General features: G+C 53.3%; 1 protein-coding gene across 1 annotated transcript; it reads left to right on the forward strand.

Moving 5' to 3' along the window:
• The first annotated feature begins 1247 nt into the window (after positions 1-1247).
• EDN2 (endothelin 2) lies at positions 1248-7135 on the forward strand. The gene is made up of 5 exons (XM_020914776.2): positions 1248-1311; positions 1662-1824; positions 3311-3433; positions 4502-4600; positions 6410-7135. Exons 1-5 carry the CDS (start codon positions 1248-1250, stop codon positions 6501-6503), a joined length of 543 nt encoding a protein of 180 aa, XP_020770435.2. The 3' UTR covers positions 6504-7135.
• Positions 7136-20665: the final 13530 nt, after the last annotated feature.

Consider the following 20665-nt stretch of genomic DNA (forward strand, 5'->3'; position numbering starts at 1 on the left):
AATCATCTATTCCTCCCTCCCTAAATGTCTAATGATAAAATTCCAACTGAACACAGGAGGTAAAACTTAGGCTTTAGTGGGCTCCTGAATTTCTCCAGTTCAAATCCAGGCCTTCATTCTTTCACCACCCTCTCCCTCGGACAGCACTCACTCAGAGTCTCCTACTGTGTGCCAGATGGGCTCCAAGGCCGGCCTTCTCTGGAGTTCTGGACCTCGAGATTGTTGGGGAGATAAGCCCAATGTCATGAGTCAGGCATGAGAGCACGGGTTCTGGGAGTTCCGAGAAATGAGAGGTCCTTTCCTCTTATGCCTGGAGAGAGGGTCCCTGAGAAGAAGGGACTCTGAGCCAGCAGACGGGGAGGAGCAGGATGCTGAACCCCAGGGAGCCCCTCCATCACTATGCCTTTTTTTCAGAAGGTAAGCCAAGACATCCTGTCCTGGCCAAGATGAGAGGTCTTCCCAGGGGCCTTTGGTGTATATGGCCACAAGCCACCTTTCTGGAAAGGGCTCTGAAGGCCCCTTCTTAGCATCAGGGAAGTCTGTGGGCCACATAGGTTAAGAAGAAGGAAAGAAGGGCACTTCCTGAAGGAGGGGGGGAGGAGGCGGCTCCAGGCTGGTCAGAGGTCAGGGGTAAACTGTGTCCTTCACTGGGGAAAGCAGGCCCAGAGAAGGCTCTGATTCTCCCAAGTCCGCCCAACCTCCCACACAGGTAAATGACCTACCTCCCACACAGAAGAAGGGACACCCTCCACCTGGTTGGCAGTAGGCAGGCAGGAAAGCAGGGTCTCCTCCAAGGAAAGGGAGGGTTTTGCCCATGGGACCTCTCCCTCCCAAAGCTGAGTTCTGGGCAAGACCCACAGAGAGTCGGGGAGGGGCTCGGGCATTTGGAGGATGACCTGAGGGGGTCCAGTGGGACGGGGAGGGGTCCCTGGGGACAGCAGGGGAGCCTCAGGACTCCAGGAGGTGCTCCAGGCTCAGAGGGAGCATCCTCCCCCCTTTTTCCGCCCTCATCCTGCCCTCCTCCCTACCGCAGAGGCTGGGGCGGGCCGGGCGCCCTGGGAGGAGGCGGTGTCCCTGGCTCCCTGCCCACCGGTGCAGGGCTGGACGGGCAGGGGGCGGAGCCATGCCTGGCGTTATAAGAGGCAGCCAGGGCACCGAGGCAATGAGCTATCGCTCAGCTTGGCAGCAGGACGCTGGCAACAGGCACACTCCGCACTCCAGCCCAGCCTGCGCGCTCCCTCACCGCCATGGTCGCCATGCCCACCGCCTTGTGCTCCATCGCTCTGGCCCTGCTTGTGGCCCTGCACGAAGGTGAGCTCCCCCGGCCTCAGCAGCTGCAGCAGCCCCGAGGCTGTTTGTCTGTGTCTCCTGCTGGGGCTCCGTGCCCTCCAAGCCAGCCAGGGAGCCTTCAGGGGCAGGAGTCAGGCGGCTTGCGGGCTGCAGGAGGCTGTGCTGTCAGAGGTGCTGCCGTCCCAGGGCAGCCACCGGTCCTTCCAACCCAGAGCTGCTGGGGCTTCCCCAGGCTGGCCCAGGGCTCCTGAGCCCTGAGAATGCCAACTTCCTCAATTATGCGAGAGGAGGAGCCCGGCGGGTCCCCCATCCCAGCTGTGCCAGGCGTCCTGACCCACCTCTCCACTTTTCTCTCCCTCCTGTGCATGCAGGCAAGAGCCAGGCCGCTACCACCCCCACCCCAGAGCAACCAGCGCCTTTGCCCCGGGCCCGAGGCTCCCACCTGCGGACTCGACGTTGCTCCTGCAGCTCCTGGCTCGACAAGGAGTGCGTCTACTTTTGCCACCTGGACATCATCTGGGTGAACACTCCCGGGTGAGCTACTGGAGGGATCCAAGAGGGGTTGCAGGGGGCAGGGGTGGGGGATGCTGGCATGCTGGGGAACCCCTAGCACACTGCAGTTCTCCCTTGGAGTCGGGCTAATAACAATAGCAATCAGCTATTGCTTCAGTTCCCACATGGGGGCTGCCTGAGCAAGACAGAGGGCTGTCTCGTGAGAATCCTGACAAAAAGCCTGGTCAGAAAGTGTTGGCTCCATTTTCCAGATCAGGGTACTGAGGCTCAGAGAAGTTAGGTGCCTTTCCCAAGGTCACACAGTAAGGAGTAAGTGGTAGGTAGGAGGCTCCAGCCTAGGACTGCAGATGCCAGAGCGCACAGCGGCTCTGCCACGCTGCCTCTGCATAATCTTCCAAGAATAATATGATTAATGACAGCACCCATGTCTTGATTGTGCCAGGCCCTATGCCAAGCACTGCTGGTGTGTTATCACCTCGTGAACGCACCCCCATCCTCCCTGATGAAGCAGGGGCTGCTGCTGTCCCCAAATGACAGACAAGAAACCTGCCCCGTGTCACCCGGCAGAGCTGGGGTGGGGTCCCAGTGCTGTCTGTTCTGTCTGCACCCGCACTGCCTCCGGGCCACTGCATACTTCAGGTTGAAGTTTCTCTGTGTGTTTGTATTTTTTTTTTTTCTTCTCCAAATTGCAAAAGACAAGAGAAGCCCGGCACGTAAGCGTGTGTGGAGCTAATCCGCATCCAAACACTGGCTCAGGGCGGGAACCCTGCCAGTCCCTGCGTGCTGGGTCTACCTGGAGCCTCCGCAGCTTCAACCACACCGTCTAAAATTAGCTCGGGCGTCCGAGGTGCTGGTCCGACCAGCCACAGGGCCCTGCCCTTCGCCTGGCCCGCCTCAGATAGACTGAAACTGAAATCGATCTCAGCCGATCTAACAGGCCTGTATACACACACGCACACGTGCAGGTCAGGCACACTCACCATTTTAAAGTCAAAACTCCAAAAGACACTTGTGTCACCCTTCCAGGCAAGTGGTGATGGGATGGAGGCAGCTTAGCTGTGAGCTTGAGTGTTCATTTCTATGAGAGGGCACTCTCTCCCTTCCTTCCAGACTAGCTGGGGGTCTTCTTTGAGAACAGGGGGACCAGCCTGACTCCATCAGCTCAAATTGCTGCCTGGGAGTGGAGAGGGGCAGGGAGGACAGCTCCCACCCCTCCTCCCCATGCTGAGAGTCTTACTGAGCAGAACCGGGGTGGGGGGGTTGGGAGGGAAAGAGGTCCAGAGAGGGTAAGGGTCTTGCCCGAGGCTCCCTGGCACGTAAGGAGGAAACTGCAGTGGGAATTCTTGAGGGCAGGAGCTGGTTACTTTTGCTGCCACCCTGGCGGCATGGATGGCTGTCCCAGTGTGCCGTGTGGACAGTCCCAGCTTGCCAGTGCTCCTGGTTTATCTAATCCTCTCTCTGTCTCTCTCCACCCTACACCACTACCTTGCTGGCGGCCCGCCCACAGACAGACAGCTCCTTACGGCCTGGGAAACCCGCCAAGACGCCGGCGCCGCTCTCTGCCAAGACGCTGTGAATGCTACAGTGCCAGGGACCCCGCCTGTGCCACCTTCTGCCATCAAAGGCCCTGGTAAGTGGGCACCCAGCCTGCAAGGGGCCAGAGGTGACTTCTGGCCTGGACCTGCTCTGGAGGGCAGGGCGTCTGGGAGGCCAGCAGTAGTGTAGTGTTAGTCACCCAGTCATGTCCGACTCTTTGTGATCCCACGGACTGTAGCCTGCCAGGCTCCTCTGTCTATGGGATTCTCCAGGCAAGAATACTGGAGTGAATTGCCATTCCCTTCTCCAAGGTGTCCGGGAGGCCAGCAGAGACGTGGCTAAATGGTGGAGGGGGGCGAGGGGAGCAGGGTCCTGGGGGTCCAGAGGCTGCCCTGGATTGTGGGGCAGCCTCCCTTCCTGCAGGGAGCCAGTCACCCTTGAATATTGCCCCCGCCACTACCCCCAGCCCTGGGGGCTTCTGAAAGCATTGCGTCCCCACTCCTGAACAGGAGGAATTCTCCCTAGATGACGGCTGAGGCAGCACAGGCTCAGAGAGGAAACGGGACTTGTCCTATCAGGCCACACAGCTAGTCAGACAGAAAACTGGGCCTTCTGCCTTAGTCTCTGGGCTTTGGGTTCGGACCTGAGGCTCGGGGAACTCTAGAGCTTTCTCAGTGGAGAAGCAGTAACGAGTTAGGAGGCCATGGCACCATCCCCAAGATGTCACAAAGCCTTTGCCAGTCTCTGAGCTCTCCGGACCTTCCTCCCTCCACACGGAGCATTGGGAAAGCAAACAGTGACGTCACGCTCCCCTTTCCTCCCGTTCCCATGACGGTGCATGAGAAACTCCTCCCTGGAGACCCCAGCCGTGGCTGCAGCCCTGCCTGTTTCCCTGCCGAGGGCCCTGCTTGGCTGCAAGTGGCTAGATTCTGGGAAGGCCAGCCACCCCGCTGCCTCTTTCTGAGCCTGAGAACGCATTCCCAGTAGCTCAGTTTTCCTCAGGCCCCACCCCACCTGGGAAAAGAAGGATGCCAGATGCACAGGGTGGAAATGGATCTGCTCCTGAGGGCGGGTTGGGGTGGGGGGCTGGGTTGGGCCTGCAGCCAGGTGGCCTTGGGGCCCTGGACAGCCCCCCACTTGGGTCCTAATGATGTTCACTCAGGACTGAGGCGGTGGCAGTCCCAGTCAGCGGGTCCCCTGCAGCTGTGTTCCAAGATAGCAAGACTCGGGCCACGGCGGGAGAGCTCCTTCAGCGGCTGAGGTGAGGGGCGCCTACACCGACTGAGTGCCTTCTGTATGCCTTGCACATTTCCCTTATTCTCCATATGATACCTTGTGTCCTTATGGGGCAACCAATAGGAGCTCAGAGAGGTGAAGGTGTTTACCCAAGGTCACACAGCAAGCTATGGCATCTGGCTGACTTAAGAGCCTATGTTCTTAACCACTAGACTCTTTGTTACCACCAGGCCTGGAAGTGGACTTTTATTGAGGGTTTCAGGGTTTGCAATTGTGGAAGGTCCCCAGGTGTTCATTCCAGCTGTGTCTGAATCAAGCATCTCCCACACGCTGGGGTCCAAACGGACTCTACCCAGACTGTTCTCTCCCCGGGTCCCAGACTGGCCTGTCTCCCTGCCCTGGTAGCTACAGCATGGCTCATCTCAAGGCTTGGCACCCGGGAGGTGCCCATGAATGTTTGTCCAGCCAAACTGACTCAAGAACAGAAACCCACAGCCAGTCATGTGGCAGGGTGGCTGAAGGGGCAGCGTCTGAGCTAGAAAGTCCCAGCCCTGCCACGAGCAAGCTTTGTGACCTTGGTCTGTTCACTGACCTCTGTGCTTCTGGCTCCTGTCTGTGAGGCAGGGACAGCGGTGCTATCCATCGCATCGGCTCGTGGTAGGTTAGAGCAGTTGACATACATGAAGAGCCTCAAGAAAGCCCAGGCCCTATGGGAGCTCTGAAGGTTTTAGCCATCCCCAACTTTTGTCCCTGAAGGTTCCTCAGGGCTGCCCAGTGCTGGGGTGCAGCCTAGCCCCTCAAAGGTCCACATCTCTGTGAGGAGGCGGAAACATAGGCAAAAAGACAGGATGACGGGCAAGGCAGCACCCAGGATATACTGAGGAACTGTCTTAAAAAAAATAAATAAATAAAGTGAAAGTGTTAGTCACTCAGTCGTATCCAACTCTTCGCGACCCCATGGGCTATAGCTCACCAGACTTCTCTGTCCATGGAATTCTCCAGGCAAGAATACTGGAGTGGGTAGCCATTCCCTTCTCCAGGGAATCTTCCCGGATCCAGGGATCAAACCTAGGTCTCCCACATTGCAGGCAGATTCTTTATCATCTGAGCCACTAGGGGAGCCCAGGAAATGTCTTAAGATGAAAAAATTCAAGGTAAGGCTTTGCAAGTAGTTGGCATTCTATAATCAGCAAAGAGTGTTTTTGCCAGTCTGTACTCAGCCGCACACCATTTCAGGCCTGCGTTTATTTTACAGACCAAGAAAGGGGTTCAGAGAGGTTGAGACCCTTGCCCAAGTTCCCAAAGCTGGGAACCAGCCTCCCAGTTCCCAGGCTAGAATGCCTTAAGCCAGAGTGAGGCCACCTAGACGATGGCAGAGTCCCCACCAGGGTCTCAGCCAGATTCAAAGGACTGCTAGGATCCATACATATCTGGATTGCACCACCTTGATCTGGACCTTGAAGAATGGGAATTTTAGGACATGGAGTATGGAGTGAGCGGACGGCCATCAGCCTGAGGAGCTGCAGGGACAGAGGTGTGGAGGGGAGAGGGCAACCAGGGGAGGGCCACCGGGCTGCTCTTGGCCGTCCAGTCACCCTGGTAGCTCTTGATGTGGAACATCAGTTTTATCAAAGCTCCTCGTGGGCAGAAAAACTTCTAAACTGCCCCGGCCTCTCCTTGATGTTCAGACCTTGTTTTCAGGGTCAGCTGTGGCCACCCTCTGACCTCCTGGCCATGAATAAGGGATCCAGACCCTATGACCGATGCCTCTCACAGGCAACTCTCAAGTGATCTGTATCTCCAGAGATGCTCAATTGACCTCTTTCCATTCCAGGGTTATTTCTGCAACCAAGATCCACTTTGCTAGGCAACAGCAGAAGACGACGAAGGAGACCAGACCTACACACTCCAGGCAGAGGAAGAGATAGCTCTCGACTCTGGGAGAACTTTGGGAAGGAAGCCTGTGTGGATACAGGAGGAGAGGGGCATCCCAGAGCTGGGTTCCGACCTGTTTCCTAGGCCAGAAAACCCAGCTGCTGGAGCAGGCACAAGCTCTGGCCTCCTTGCCCTGGGGAGGGGGCCTCACTCAAGGCAGCTCCGTGACACCAGGAAAGCTATCAGGCCCCGGGCTGCAGCGTGGCCTCCCACACTGGCTCCGGTTCCAAGGCCCTGCAGAACGGAATGGCATGCGGAATGTGCTAACCTGGAGGTGTCCTGTCTGGTGGCTGCGAACCAGGAACAACGTGCAGTGGCGGGCACTCACACCTCAGCCAGCCCCAGAGGCCGAACAGGCCCTCCCAGGGTTGAAGTCCCGGCCGCCCCCCACCCCCCGCCCCCGGTCTGTCCCGTCCAGCCCTCCCTCTCCAGTGTCCTTATTCTCCACTCATACCCTCGGGACACTCTTGGTGAGAAGGGCCTGCACCGCTTCACCTGTCTGTATATAACTTATTTGCTCTAAGAAATTTGATGATTCTGATTATTTATTTTAACGTATTTTTTTAGACTCTCAATTATTTACCTGCAAACTTGTGTTTGTAATAAACAACAAAATGATGCTCTAGCATTTGGTCTTGGTTGAGCAGGAGGTGGGAGGCACTTTTCAGGAAGGGGCTGCTTAGAAGTGAAGGGTACAAAGGAACAGGGGGAAGAGAGCCTGAGGCAGGTGTGGAGCCCTGACTTCCACACCCCTGTGCCCGGCTGGGCACCGCTGGCTGCTGACCCACCCTCTCTGGACTTTTGCCTATCATGTGCATGGACAGCCACTTGCAGCTTTGATATCCAGGGTTCCAGGACCTGCATTTCTCTCAGGCCGGTAAGTGTTGGCCAGGCCTTTCCCCAGAGCATGTTTCATAGGAGCCAAGACTACAAGGACCCACTTCTGTTCTAGTTGCCACCCCTGAGATTCAGAGCAAACCCGTCCACTGAGGGCTGTGTGCTATTCCAAGGCTGTGTGCAGCCCTACTGGCCGGGGATGGCTGTTGTGATGGAGTCATAGGCTGGTCCTTGTCCCTCACCCTGGACTTGGACAGACCCTGCTGGGGGCGCTCAACACTTCTCTCACTAAAGAAGCCCAGGGCTCTAGCACTGGCTTGGCCGATCCTGCCAAGGCCCCAGGAAGCTGCTCACCTGAGTCCCAGGGACAGCCAGAAGCCAGGGCTAACCCCGCTGGCAGCTCCTGAGACCGACAGCCTCCACTGCTGCCAAATCCCCCTGCGAACAAGCTGTTCCCTTTCCCCTGGCCGGCCTCTGCTGGGAATGGTACGCTGTGGCCTGAGCCAGTTATTGAAAAATAATTATTTACACACTACTCTAAGCCTGCCTTGTCCATGGAGCCAGACTCCCTCCTGGGAGAAGAACATGTTGATGCATATTGGACTCCTACTGTTTACTGGCATTTTATGAAGATAAACTCCCTTCATCCTCACAACATGACAATCTCATGATATAGGTACTTTTATTATCCCCATTTTACAGATGAGGAAACTAATGCACAGAGAAGGCAACTAATTTTCCTGGGGTCACGCAAGTAAGTGGCAGCATCAGGATTTGAACTCGGAGTCTATAGTACACATGTCTGTATGTACCGACTAAATATTTGTTCATTGAATTCATGGATCCCCATTGTAGTATGACATTGAACAAATCTTCCTCTGTCTGAGCCTCAGCTTTTTTAATGTATAAAATGGGGAACAATAGTCTCCACCTTGTAGAGCTGGTTGTGAACCCTAAATGGATGAGTTATGGTGCTGGGCTCAGTCCTGGGCCTCACGAGAGGCAAAGGCCGAGTGTCAGGCCATTAGAAGTGATGATGTAACAAGAGGACAGCCACAAAGACGCAGGCCCTGAGTTTCGGGGAGCCTGGAGCTAGCTGGTGTGGAGAGACAGGGTCAGAGAAAGATGCATGACTCAGGTGTACTCCATGGCCTCAAAGAAAAGTGAGACTCACATCAGTAGAAAGAAAATGAAGAGGGAGCCCCAGACAGAGCAGACAGGAAGGATAAAAGATTGGCAATGGGAGTAACAAAGGCATTTCCCATGGAGGACCCCATGTGGCTGGAGCATGGTGCAGGGAGAGCAGCAGGAGATGAGACCAGGACTCCCTGGAGACCAAAGTAGGGAGCCTGGACTTTCTCTCATGGGTCATGGGGACCCTCGAAAGGTCTGTGGGCAGCAGGACCTGGTAAAGCTAGACTTTGAAAAAATACCACCAGAGGGCCACACAGGGGGCGCCTGAATGGGGAGACAGAAGGCAGGGAAGCAAGTCAACTGCTGGTCCTTAGGGATCCAGCCTGGGTGGCTGGGGTTGGTGATGGAGCCGCCCAGTCACTTCCTACCCAGGATTCCGGCATACCTCTCCAATCTCACTGAGTCTGACTCCAGGTGAATCTCACTCCCCAGCATCCTGTTCAAAATAACCCTGCCCGCATGGAACTCCCAAAGCAACAGTCAACTGGCAGGCTAGGCAGTGGTGTGGGGCAACCCCAGCACGGCAGGAGTGATCAAGACCAGGTAGAGGAATGTAGGTTGAAGGTGTGTCAGAGGCCCGGGGAATTAGGCATTCACTGCCCCGGTCAGAGTTCAGAGATCAGCGACCAAATGATTAAGTAAGAGATGATTAGAGGGAGGCCCAGAAGGCAGGTAAAGCCCAAGTGAGACCATAACCCCCAGGATCCTTGTCCTCAGGAAATGGGGGCCCCTGGTTTGGGCCACTCTAGCCCTCTAGCCCTCTGCCAGCCATATCTTTCTCCCCAGATGTGAAGTTTGCAGGGTGAGGGGTCATGAACATCTAAAGTCTGAGCCTGCTTCTAAACCACATTCCTGGTAGCCGGGGCCTCAGAAGTGTGGGGGAAAGTGGGATAGAGTTTGGAAGAAGCAGAGGAAAATTTATGAAGAACTGTTGCCAAATCAAACTGAACCCTGGGAAGAAAGGCGTCAACATTTTAGAAGGCGTATCTGGATTTTATGGGACAAAATTGTCCCTTTTTCCTGCCTTTTTCTGCCTTTTCCATAAATACTTACAGGTTTGGTAAGGCTTTCTGAGTTAAACTTGTGTTCCTTTTAACTGGAACACCAGGCAGAGATAGGCCAGAAGGGGGCACAGGGCGACCCAGATTTATTCGGGTCATGTGCGTGCATGGAAGCAGAGTCAGAGGGGAGTGGGGGTCCCACGTTCAGGACTATGCAGCCTGATGCATATCCAGGCTGCAGACTGGCCCTTTCCTGCCCCGGACTGCCTCTCCCTCCACTCTCTCAACAAAGAACCCCAAGGAATAGTTTCACTCTTGCCATCTCACTCTCTCTCTGAACCTCAGGGACTTCAATTGAGAAAAGTCATTTGTCTATCAGGGCAATGAATGATTGGAGTGTGGCCATCCCGGCGTTCAACAATTATGAACAATCACCGTTCAGAGACTCCTGTAAACAAGACAGACACAGCCCCTGCCCTCACAGGCCAAGAGGAGAGCCCTTCAGGAAAGCACTGTTACTATAAAGGTAGAAGTGAAAGCAGACATTCATTGAGTGCTCATCAAGTTCTTCTTGCACATGGATTCTTGCAGCAACCTTATGCAGCAGGTGTTATCATTGCTATTCCCATTTTAGAGAAGGTTAAGAGGTTAAGCAGCTCACCCAAAGTCTCATGGCTAGCATGTGGCTGAGTTGGGATTTAAATCTCAGGCTCTCAGTCTGCATGCTGTCCTGCTGCTCTAAGCAGGTAGGTCCACAGTGTGATTGAGCCCCTGGTGTGAGGGAGTCTGAGAGGCTTCCTGGAGGAAGTGACGGTGAGTCAAGTGAAGGAGGGGGTGGACAAGAGTGTTCAGGCAGGGGGAATAGTGTGTAGGAAGGGAGCTATTCTCTGTGCTTAGTCATTCAATCCCATCTGACTATTTGGGACCTCGTGGTCTGTAGCCCGCCAGGCTCCTCTGTCCATGGGATTCTCCAGGCAAGAATACTGGAGTGGGTAGCCATGCCCTTCTCCAGGGGATCTTGCCAACCCAGCAATTGAACCCACGTCTCCTGCATTGCAGGTGGATTCTTTACCAGATGAGCTACCCAGGAAGCCCATTCTCAGCCCCTATCAGGGAACAAAAGACAGAGGGGCATGGGGAAGGCTGGAGAGGGGCTGCTAGCAGAGGTGGGTGGGGGGCTACAAGCAGGGAAATCCACAGCTGCTGTCGCCCCTCCCCCAATCCCGCAACAGCCTCAGACAACGTCCCCCTGGAGAATATTGCCATGCCTGAAACATACCTTTGGATCAAACCATGCTTGCGCCCCTTGGGGTTTACCCAGGCTGGCAAGGAAGACAGCCAAGGCAAAGTGAGGGGACAGGAGGTGGGTAGGTTATGGGCTGCCCTTCCAGCTGTGTGCCCTTCCTGTCTCCCTGGGATCTCTGCTCATTTCATCCCAATGGTGTTGTGGGTTCACAGGGACAGCTTGGGAAAGGAGTAGGGTTTGCACACGCTGGGATGAGGGAAAGGGCCGGCGCATAGAAGAATCTGAAAAAAGGCAGCAAGCCTGATTGGCAAGGGCCAGGCTGGGAACAGCATCCAGTGCCAGGAATTTGAACTTGAGTGATGGGGAGCCAGTGAAGGTGGCTGATCAGGGGAGAGAGCCAGGACAGGAGCTGGCCTTGGGCAGCTGGCTTATCCTCAGCTCTTCCTGCCTCCCCGGCCAGTGCTTCCAGCTCAAGGGGGCCCTCTCAGCCCCTCGCAGGAGAGAGCAGAGTGTGGGCCTTGCCTCCGCCTGCCAGGGACCGGAGCCAAGAGCCCTCAGCAGCTCGGAAGGGGGCCATGTGCGGGCCCGCCAGGAACCCTGGAAGAGGAATGTGGCCTAATTAATTCTCCAAAGCTCAGAGGGCCTCGCCTTGTGGGAGCAGCTGCCAGGACAGGCCTGCCAGGACGCCACGGGCCCAACCCGTCTATCACTCAGAGCTCGGGGACAGCAGGCTGGAAGCCTGGAGACAGGGGCCCAGGGGGCCAGCCCCTTGCCTCCAGGTACACACGTGTCCTCCAGCCCCTTCACAACAAATAGTGCAATAATAGTAATAGTAATAGCCAACAGGCCTCGAGGGCTTAACGTGTGTCAGACTCTGTGCAAAGCCTTCACTTCTCATCTATTCACTACAAAGGCCCAGTGACAGGGGAACTGTTATGATCTCCATTTTGCAGATGAGGAAACTGAGGCTCAGATGGGTGAATTTCCCTGGCCGGGATCCTGCAATCAAAAAACATAAGCAGGGAAGCTAGGATTGGGATGTAGGCAGCCTGGGCCCCACAAGCATGTTGTCATAAGCACTGCTGAGCCAGCCCAGCATGGACATGGAGGCCCAGGGCAGAGTGACACCTTTCCCGGGGACAGCCGACTGAAAACAGGCCCTGGGACATTGATAGGGTAGGTACCTGCAGGAAGAAAGACCACACCCCTGTCCTCTGCTTGAATTGCCTCTTCCTGAGGTTTCTCATGAGAGAGGTTTTTTCCTCTCTCAGCCCGTAGGTCATCCTCAAAGACATGTGACTCGCTACTCCAGGCAGATGGGACTGGAGGAAGACATCCTGTCTCCCTGGGATCTCTGCTCATTTCATCCCAGTGGCGTTGTGATAGCACAGCCGGCTGGGCGACACGCTCTCACAGTTTCCTCCTAGCCTAGCCCTCCTATCCATCCTCTCCACTGGAGGACATCCCCTCCAAGGGAGGCTCAGAATGGTACAGGGGTGGCTGTACCAGGGCTTTCCAGCTAGAAAGGGCAGACCCAGGACAAGATGGGCACTCAGACTGGCCTGAAGCCAAGACTCTGCCCTTCCTCGGCAGCAGACCAGAAGAAGGGCAGTGCAGCCACACCCCATCCCCTCTCTGGGCCTCAGTTTCTCATCTGTTATATGGGGATAAGAGCACCAACTGTATAGTCTTATCCTGCATTCATGCATGCTAAGTTGCTTTAGTCGTGCCCGACTCTGTGTGACCCTGTGGACTGTAGCTCACCAGGCTCCTCAGTCCATGGGATGCTTCAGGCAAGAATACTGGAGTGGGTTGCCATTTCCTTCTCCAGGGGGTCTTCCCAACCCAGGGATCGAACATATGTTTCTTATGTCTCCTGCATTGGAAGGCAGGTTCTCCACCACTAGTGCCGCCTGAGAAGCCCCACAGTCATGTCCTGGAGTTCATTAATAACAGCTCTGACTATGGCCACCTCATGTGTCAGGTACTGTCCGAAGCAGTTTATTTAATTTTTAAAAATTTTCCAAAGCAAGGTTTTATTCATGGCTTTATAACATATCACCATAAGGCTGTACCATAAGCATCTGTTACTCTGTAGGTGTGTATTTTAGTTTGTCCCATTTCCCTTCAATGCAATAAACACTGTGTGCTACATTTATACACAAATTTTATATTCATTTCTAATTCTTTTTTGCTGCATACTTTTTATTGAGACATAATTTACACCCCATAAAATTCACTCCTTTAAAGTGTGCAATTCAGTGGGGTTTTTTGTTAATATATTCACAGTTATACAACCGTCACCACTATCTAATTCCAGAACATTTCCATTACCCCAAAAAGAAATACCTCACCCTTTAGTAGTTGCTCCCCAGATCTCAATTCCCTGGCCTCTGTACACCATGAATCTACTTTCTGTCACTATGGATTTGCCTGTTCTGGACATTTTATATTAATGGAATCATACATATGTGGCCTTTTGTGTCTGGCTTCTTTCACTTAGCACAATGTTCTCAAGGTTTGTCTATGTTGGAGCAGGTGTCGATACTTCATGCTTTTCCATGACTGAATAATATTCCCCTATAGAGACAGATCAGGCTTCTCAGGTGGCTCAGTGGTTGAGAATCTACCAGCCAATGCAGGAGATGCAGGTTCGATCCCTGGCTTGGGAAAGACCCCTGGAGAAGGAAATGGCAACCCATTCCAGTATTCTTGCCTGGGAAATCTCATGAACAGAGGAGCCTGGCAGACTACAGTCCATGGGATTGCAAAGAGATGGACATGACTTAGCAACTGAACACACACACACACACACACACACACACACACACAGAACACATCTGTCTGCATTGTTTCCACTTTTTTGGCTTAAGCACTTTACTTTAGCCTTCAGTGACCCTATGGGGAGGTGCTCTCTTATCATCATATAAACAACAAGACTGACGTCCAGAGAGGTCAAGTAACCCATGCCAGGTCACTTAGCTAATGAGCGGCAGTGGTAGGCTTTGACCCAAGAGTCTGGGTTCAGAGACAACAGCCTCAACCACTGAGCATCAGTCCCTCTTCAGTCAAAGTAAGATAGTGTAGGTCAGCACCCACAGCAACTGTGCCAAAGGTGGCACCCACAGGGCACTTAACAGAGGGTGGCTTTTCTCAGCAGCATTTCTGACAGTGGCAGAGCCAGGGTCTGCCAGGCAGGGCCTGAAGCTGGAACAAGAGTGTCTGGACACCCAGTGATAAAGAGTGACTATCTCAGCACACGGGTGGTTCTTCCAGCAATGGGGACATCTCTCCACACCTGGGGTGGGGGTGGGCACTGACCCCTCTGCTACACATCTCTGGCCTGCACCCCAGAGCCCATCTCTCCTTCCACTCCCACCTACAAAGTCATGGCTCCCCTCCTGGCCCCAAGGCCCTGACTGAGGCAGCATTCTTGGGTGAGGTCAAGGTCAGAGCTGCAGTGGAGACTGCATGGAACTTTGAATGGGTCTTTGCCTCCTCAGGCCTCCATCTACGAAATAATTAGATAAGAAATCTTAATACTTCCTTTTTAAATTACAAAACAATTTAAATAGGACAATATATACACAAAGGCTTGTGACTTTAAAATAATGAAAAGGCTATAGGGGCATCTGAAGTAAAACGTCTCCTCTGGGCCTCCCACTCCAAGGCAACTACTCTGAGAGTGGGGTAAATAGCCTTTTTCTATGTGTTCAGATAAATGTTTTCTATCTAAAGTTTTAGAGGTATTAAGTCTCTCTATTTTACAACCTTTTCTTCTCACACCAAAGGCATCTTTCCAGACCAATACAAGGCTTCTACCCCATCTTAATTTTAACAGCTCCACGTGGTCCTTGTTATGGACAGACAGTTGTTACTTGACCATCCACCCACTGAAGCCTTTTGGATGGCTTCCATTTCTTGTTTTCATAAGCACACTACAGTAAGAACCTTGTTTATACATCTTTGTCTGCAAAGGACAGATTTTTAGATGTGAAATTTCTAGGTCAAAGGATGAGCACATTTAAAATATTCTGCCAAGAATGTGATTCCAGTTTGCATTCCTGTCCCCACTGGGTATGAGTGCCGCTTTCCTCACAAGTCTTCCAGCAGTGGGTTTTATCTGTCTCTTATTGTTTGCTGCTCTGATAGCAAAGCCACTTCTTCATAAGGAATACGATGTGCAAAAGAGGTATGCTTGATGCCACCCAGGATGAGGAGGGTGAGGGGCCTGGAGATGCTCCAATGTCTCACTCTGTCCCCTGGTGCAAAGAACTCCTCTAGGGACTTCCAGCACTGCTCTCCAGTATTCTGTTTGGCTCTAGGCCCCCGTCTCTCAGTCCTACTCAGGGGTTGGCCCTCAGGGAGCTAAGAATGGAAGAGAGGCTGGCCAGTCTTCTTGCTCAGTTGACCCCAGCCTCCCCTAATAGATGTGTCTTTGAGTAGGCGCTCCTGAGGATAGTGTCATCATGGGAAAGCATTTGTCGGGGGGACTCTGGGCACCTGAACCTGCAGATGTTCCAAATGGGGGAGCCTAGGGCATCCTGGTTCCCTCTCAGCCTGCCATCCAAACTCACCTCTTGGAAAAGACTTGATCTTGATCTCGCCTCTGCCCAGGCCTAGCCGTGTAGACCCAGGCAGGTCACTGTTCTCTCGGGACTCCGGGCCCCCGGCTGCCAGGCTGGGGTAATCCCTTCACAGGGTAGATGCCGAATGTGCTCCCTCTGGAGACTCCACACGTGCCACACCATGCACATGAGTCACCCCCAAGTTGGCAGGCTGAAGGCAGGGGAGGGGCACGGAGGCAGGAGAAGGGAGGCTCCCTCCGGACGACTTTGCTGCCACATGGTGAGTCTGGCACAGTGGAGTCCTGCCTGGCTAATGTGAGACCGTGTGAGCACAGACACACAGGGCACATCGACGTGTAACATGTATTCGTGTATACCGACCGGGGATCCTCCTGCTTAAGTCCTGGCATTCAGGTTTGTATCTCAGGTGATGAGCGTCCGTACACAATCCATGTGTGTGCACGTTCTTGTGCATGTCGACACAGACAAGTACGTGTGCCTGAGTGCCCCTGAGCTTGTAAATCTTCACCTGGTTGTGGCTGCCTAGATGTGTTTGCATGAAAGTGTGAAAGTGTTAGTTGCTCAGCCATGTCCGACTCTTTGCGACCCCATGGACTGTAGCATGCCCGGCTCCTCTGTCCATGGGATTTCCCAGGCAAGAATATTGGAGTGGGTTGCCGTTTCCTTATCTGGGGGATCTTCCTGACCCAGGGATCGAATCCTTGTCTCCTGCATTGCAGGTGGATTCTCTGTCTGAGCCACCAGGGGAGCCCAGATGTGTGTGCACACATGTGCCTAAATCTGTGTGCATGCATGAGGGTGCAGGAGAGCCTGCAGGATGTGCACGCAGGTCTATGTTAGAGATTACGGGTGTGTGGGTGCACCAGAGACACAAGCACACACGCTAATGTGTGCATTTGTGTCTGAGCACTTGTCGAAACACATGCATAGAGTTAGTGAAGATGGAGTGCATCCACATGTATGGGTCTAGAAGGGCTTCAGTGTGCATATGGGCATACCTATGTATGGAACTATTACAGTGTAACTCTGTTGAGGTGAATACACATGTGTGTGCATTTGGACCCAGGAGGGGCCACTTCAGCAACTGCAAACCATGACTTCTCCTCCAGGGCCCATCCCACCTGGCCTGGACCTTTCCCCTCAACCCACACTGAGGAACCAACAGAAGGACAGTGTCATTGCTTTAATTACAGGAAGACTAATTATTTTAGTAATTAGTAAGTCATTATAAAGCTTACTGCTTTTAAGAACAAAAATGGCTATATCACAGATGCAAAACGCATATGGAATCTGAACAAGAAGCGTGAGAGTGCAGGATTTTCCACTCCAATCTGGGTGGGAGGGCTTGAATCCCGAGTACGCACAGGGCCCAGGAAGGCAGAGGAGGGAGAGGCCAGAGCAGAGAGCCCCTGCCCCTGTTTTCAAGGCTGTCCACCCCTGACCTCCATCCCTACCTCCATCCAGCAAGATATCGTTCTGGGCCCAGAGGCCCCCAACTCTGGCCTGAGTGGAAGTCAGGGTGTGAGGGTGTCGGACCAGCTCTGACAGCAACCAGTCAAGGCAAGGCCTTCTCAGCCTCCCTTCCACGGCCTATAACTCTAGGATGGTCATACCTTCCTGGGGTTTCTCAAAGAACCTCAGAATATAACCGGCGACATGTGCCTACCCCCTTCCTCCTCCCAGAACGATTTCTACTTCCCACCCCCAGCTCCTCTCCTCCTCTCTTGGCCTGCACTGCCTCCTTGCCACAGGCCTGACCCACAATCTTCTACCCATTTGTCGAAAACCATGCCTGTGTCATCACCCAGCTATACAATTGTCATTCCAGCTGGACTGTGAACTCCTGGGGTAGGGAAGGCTCAGGCATTCTTGGGTCCCCAGAGCCCACCCCAGCCTGGCACGGCTTAGATATCACTCACTATCTGATTTTAGAAACTGAGATAATAGGAGAAGGAAGGGAGAGCCCCTGGGCGCAGCAATGTTTGGTAAACACGGCAGGTCGTTGGGTGCCCCAAGACTGGGTGAGTCAGCCTGACCCTTGCCCTGGAGGAGGAAGGAAAAGCGTCATTTATCAGTCTCCACCTGGTGCCAGCATCAGCCACGCACTTCATCCCTACCACACACCTGAGAAGTAAGCAGTATTTTTATTCCCATTTTATAGATGCAGAAACTTACCCTCAGAGAAGGTGAATCAACAGCAGAGCTGGGACTCAAGCCTTCCTGACTCAGCACTTCCTACGGGCTCCTCCCCCCAGGGTCTTTCTCTCTGTCACAAGCCCTGCCCACATTCTTGGCACTTAGGAGTCTGTGGCTCTGTCCCAGGGGCTTGGAAGATGCCCTCAGAGCCTCCCTCAGGAGCAGCCCTTAATCTAAAGGATTGGGGTGGTGGGTAGATACGCCAGCTCACTTGCACCATGGGTAGGGCAACTCCAAGGCTGCTTCCACACCCTCTCCCGGAGGTCTCTGAAGGGGCTGAGTCCTGTTTCCACCTGCTGCTCATTAACTTGTCTGTGTTGGCTGCCCTTTCTGTCTCCCTTCCACATATTTTATGGGTTCCTAAAATCACCTCGAAAACAAACTCCAGGCCCTCGAATCTTAGTTCAGGTCTTCTCTGGGGACCCCAACCCAAGACCAAGGGGCAGCAGCCACTTGGACTGTGAGTCCTGGAAATCCAAGAGGACCTTCTTGCAAAGAGGCCTCGGCCACAGAGACACGTGCGGGTCCAGAGCCGTGGGAGGAGCCCGGGCAGGCGGGAGGCCAGCCTGACTGCAGTGCCAGCGCTGTGCACAGTGTCAGGCTGGCGCTTGAGGATGCGGGAGCAGCAGCATAAAGAGGGCACAGGTGTGAGCACAGCAGCTGATGGGAGCAGGGTTCATCTCAGGGCCCAAGACCACACCCACACCTCCCTCCCTTCTGCAGAAGTGGCCTGGAACACCCGTGCCCTGGCAAGCCCTAGGGTAGACCCCGGCTGGAAAAGCCCAGGGCCCCCGTCTGGTCTTCTCCTGCTCAGCACGTCCGGCCTGGGTCCTGGCAGAGCAGGGAGGTTGCCGGGGGGAGGTCCTAGACAGCAAATCTGTGCAACTCTGTGCCTCTTCGTCCTTCCCATTCAAGAAAACGCACAGGGCCCTGGTAGGGCTGAGGAAGTGAATGGAGGGATCCCAGCACCTCAGAGGGCCCCTGTTCTCTGACTCTGTCAGGAAATCGTTTGCACACAGAACATTAGATGTGACATATCTTGCTTCCCCATGCCTTTCAGAAGAGGGTGGGCTTCCCTGGTGGCACTAGTGTTAAGGAACCTGACTGCCAATGCAAGAGATGTAAGAGATGTGGGTTCAATCCCTGGGTCGGGAAGATCCCCTAGAGGAGGACATGGCAACCCACTCTAGTATTCTTGCCTGGAGAATCCCACGGACAGAGGAGCCTGGTGGGCTATAGTCCATGGGATCACAAAGAGTCGTACATGACTGAAGTGACTTAGTATGCACGCACACTACTTAAACCAGAGGAATCAGGTTCTAATGGCGGAAATTCAAGCATTGGAAAAGACATGGCTTGATTTTAGGAGTTGGTCCTCCCTCAAATCATACCATGTCAACTCTCAGACATCACAAAGCAGAAAAAGCACAGGCTTTAGAGCCAGACAGACTTGGGCTCAAATCCTTGGAGACAGAGAAGCCCCTCATCCTGAGCTTTGGCTTCACTGGCTGTGAAATAAGTTGACAAGGTCCACCGGCAGGAGACCTGGGTTCAATCCCTGGGTTGGGAAGATCCCTTGGAGAAGGGAAAGGCTACCCACTCCATTATTCTGACCTGGAGAATTCCATGGACTGTACAGTCCATGAGGTTGCAAAGAGTTGGACACAACTGAGCAACTTTCGCTTTCACTAGCTCCAGGTACGCATCTTCAATCTCCTTCAGTCCTCAGTCTGGTGAGGAAGTAACTCCAGAGATGAGCAGATGGGCACTAAGGAGGCCAACTCCTGCTCAGGTGGGTCCAGAGTGATTCAGGACCATGCTGCCCCCTGCCAGGGGCCCCTGAGGCTGGGCTGTGCCCTGTCCATTTCACCCTTCCCCTGTTTGGCCCAGCCCTGACCCGAGACTCACCCACTGCCCGGTTTCCACACCTGGCCCATGGGTTAGCCAGGGCTGGGTCTTCAGTATCAACATTCCTCTGGGATAAATACCTTTGGCCTCAGGAATGCTGGGAACTGGGCCAAGAGGTCAAAGGGCCTGGACTTTATCCTGAGAAGCTCTTAAAGCCTCATAGCACCTGGGCAAGGCAGGCATGGCCCAGCCACAAAGAGAAACTGAGAGCCACTGATTTCACCCAGGAAAAGAAACCAGGGGCCTCCTTAGTTATCCTCCATAAGAATCAGGACAGCAGAGGATGAAAAATGGACGCAAAGCAAGTAATGGACTGGCAACTCCACTTCTGGGTATTTATCCCAAAGTAATGCCTAGATATGCTCATCTAAAGAAATATACAAGGTTGTTCATAGCAGCACTATTTATAATAGTCTCAAACTAAGCGAAGTAAGTCACAAACAGAAAGACAGATATATGATATTTCTTATATAGGGTATAAGAAATACCCCACATATCACTTATACAAATGATAAAAATGTACTTATTTGATGAAAAAAAAAAGATAGAAATGAACTTATTTGCAAAATTGAAACAGATTCACAGACTTAGAGAACAAACTATGGTAACTGGTGGGGGGAATTTGAGATCAACATGTACACACTGCTGTCTTTAAAATAGATAACCAACAGGGACCTAGTGTATAGCACAAGGAATTCTGCTCAATACAGTAATAACCTAAATGAGAAAAGAATATGAGAAAGAATAGATACATGTATGTGGACAACTAAATCACTTTGCTATACACTTTAAACTAACACAACATTGTTAACTAACTATAGGTAGGGAGATTTAGTTGCTAAGTCGTGTCTGACTCTTGCCTGCCAGGCTCCTCCATCCATGGGATTCTCCAGGCAAGAATACTGGAGTGGGTTGCCATTTCCTTCTCCAGGGGATCTTCCCGACCCAGGAATTGAAACCGAGTCTCCTGCACTGCAGTCAGATTCTTTATCAACTAGCTATGAGGGAAGAAAACTCATTAACATAATTAACTATAGTTAATATAATTAGTGAGTGAAGTGAAAGTCGCTCAGTCATGTCCGACTCTTTGCCACCCCATGGACTATACAGTCCATGGAATTCTCCAGGCCAGAATACTGGAGTGGGTAGCCTTTCCCTTCTCCGGGGGATCTTCCCTTAACTAC

Source organism: Odocoileus virginianus, chromosome 5, assembly GCF_023699985.2.
Source record: "Odocoileus virginianus isolate 20LAN1187 ecotype Illinois chromosome 5, Ovbor_1.2, whole genome shotgun sequence".
Classification (NCBI taxonomy): domain Eukaryota; kingdom Metazoa; phylum Chordata; class Mammalia; order Artiodactyla; family Cervidae; genus Odocoileus; species Odocoileus virginianus.

Coding starts and splice junctions, on each gene's coding strand:
- EDN2 (XM_020914776.2), top strand. CDS start 1,248: ATGGTCGCCATGCCCACCGCCTTGTGCTCCATCGCTCTGGCCCTGCTT. Junction 1,312..1,661: donor GCTTGTGGCCCTGCACGAAG/GTGAGCTCCCCC, acceptor CTGTGCATGCAG/GCAAGAGCCAGGCCGCTACC. Junction 1,825..3,310: donor ATCTGGGTGAACACTCCCGG/GTGAGCTACTGG, acceptor GCCCGCCCACAG/ACAGACAGCTCCTTACGGCC.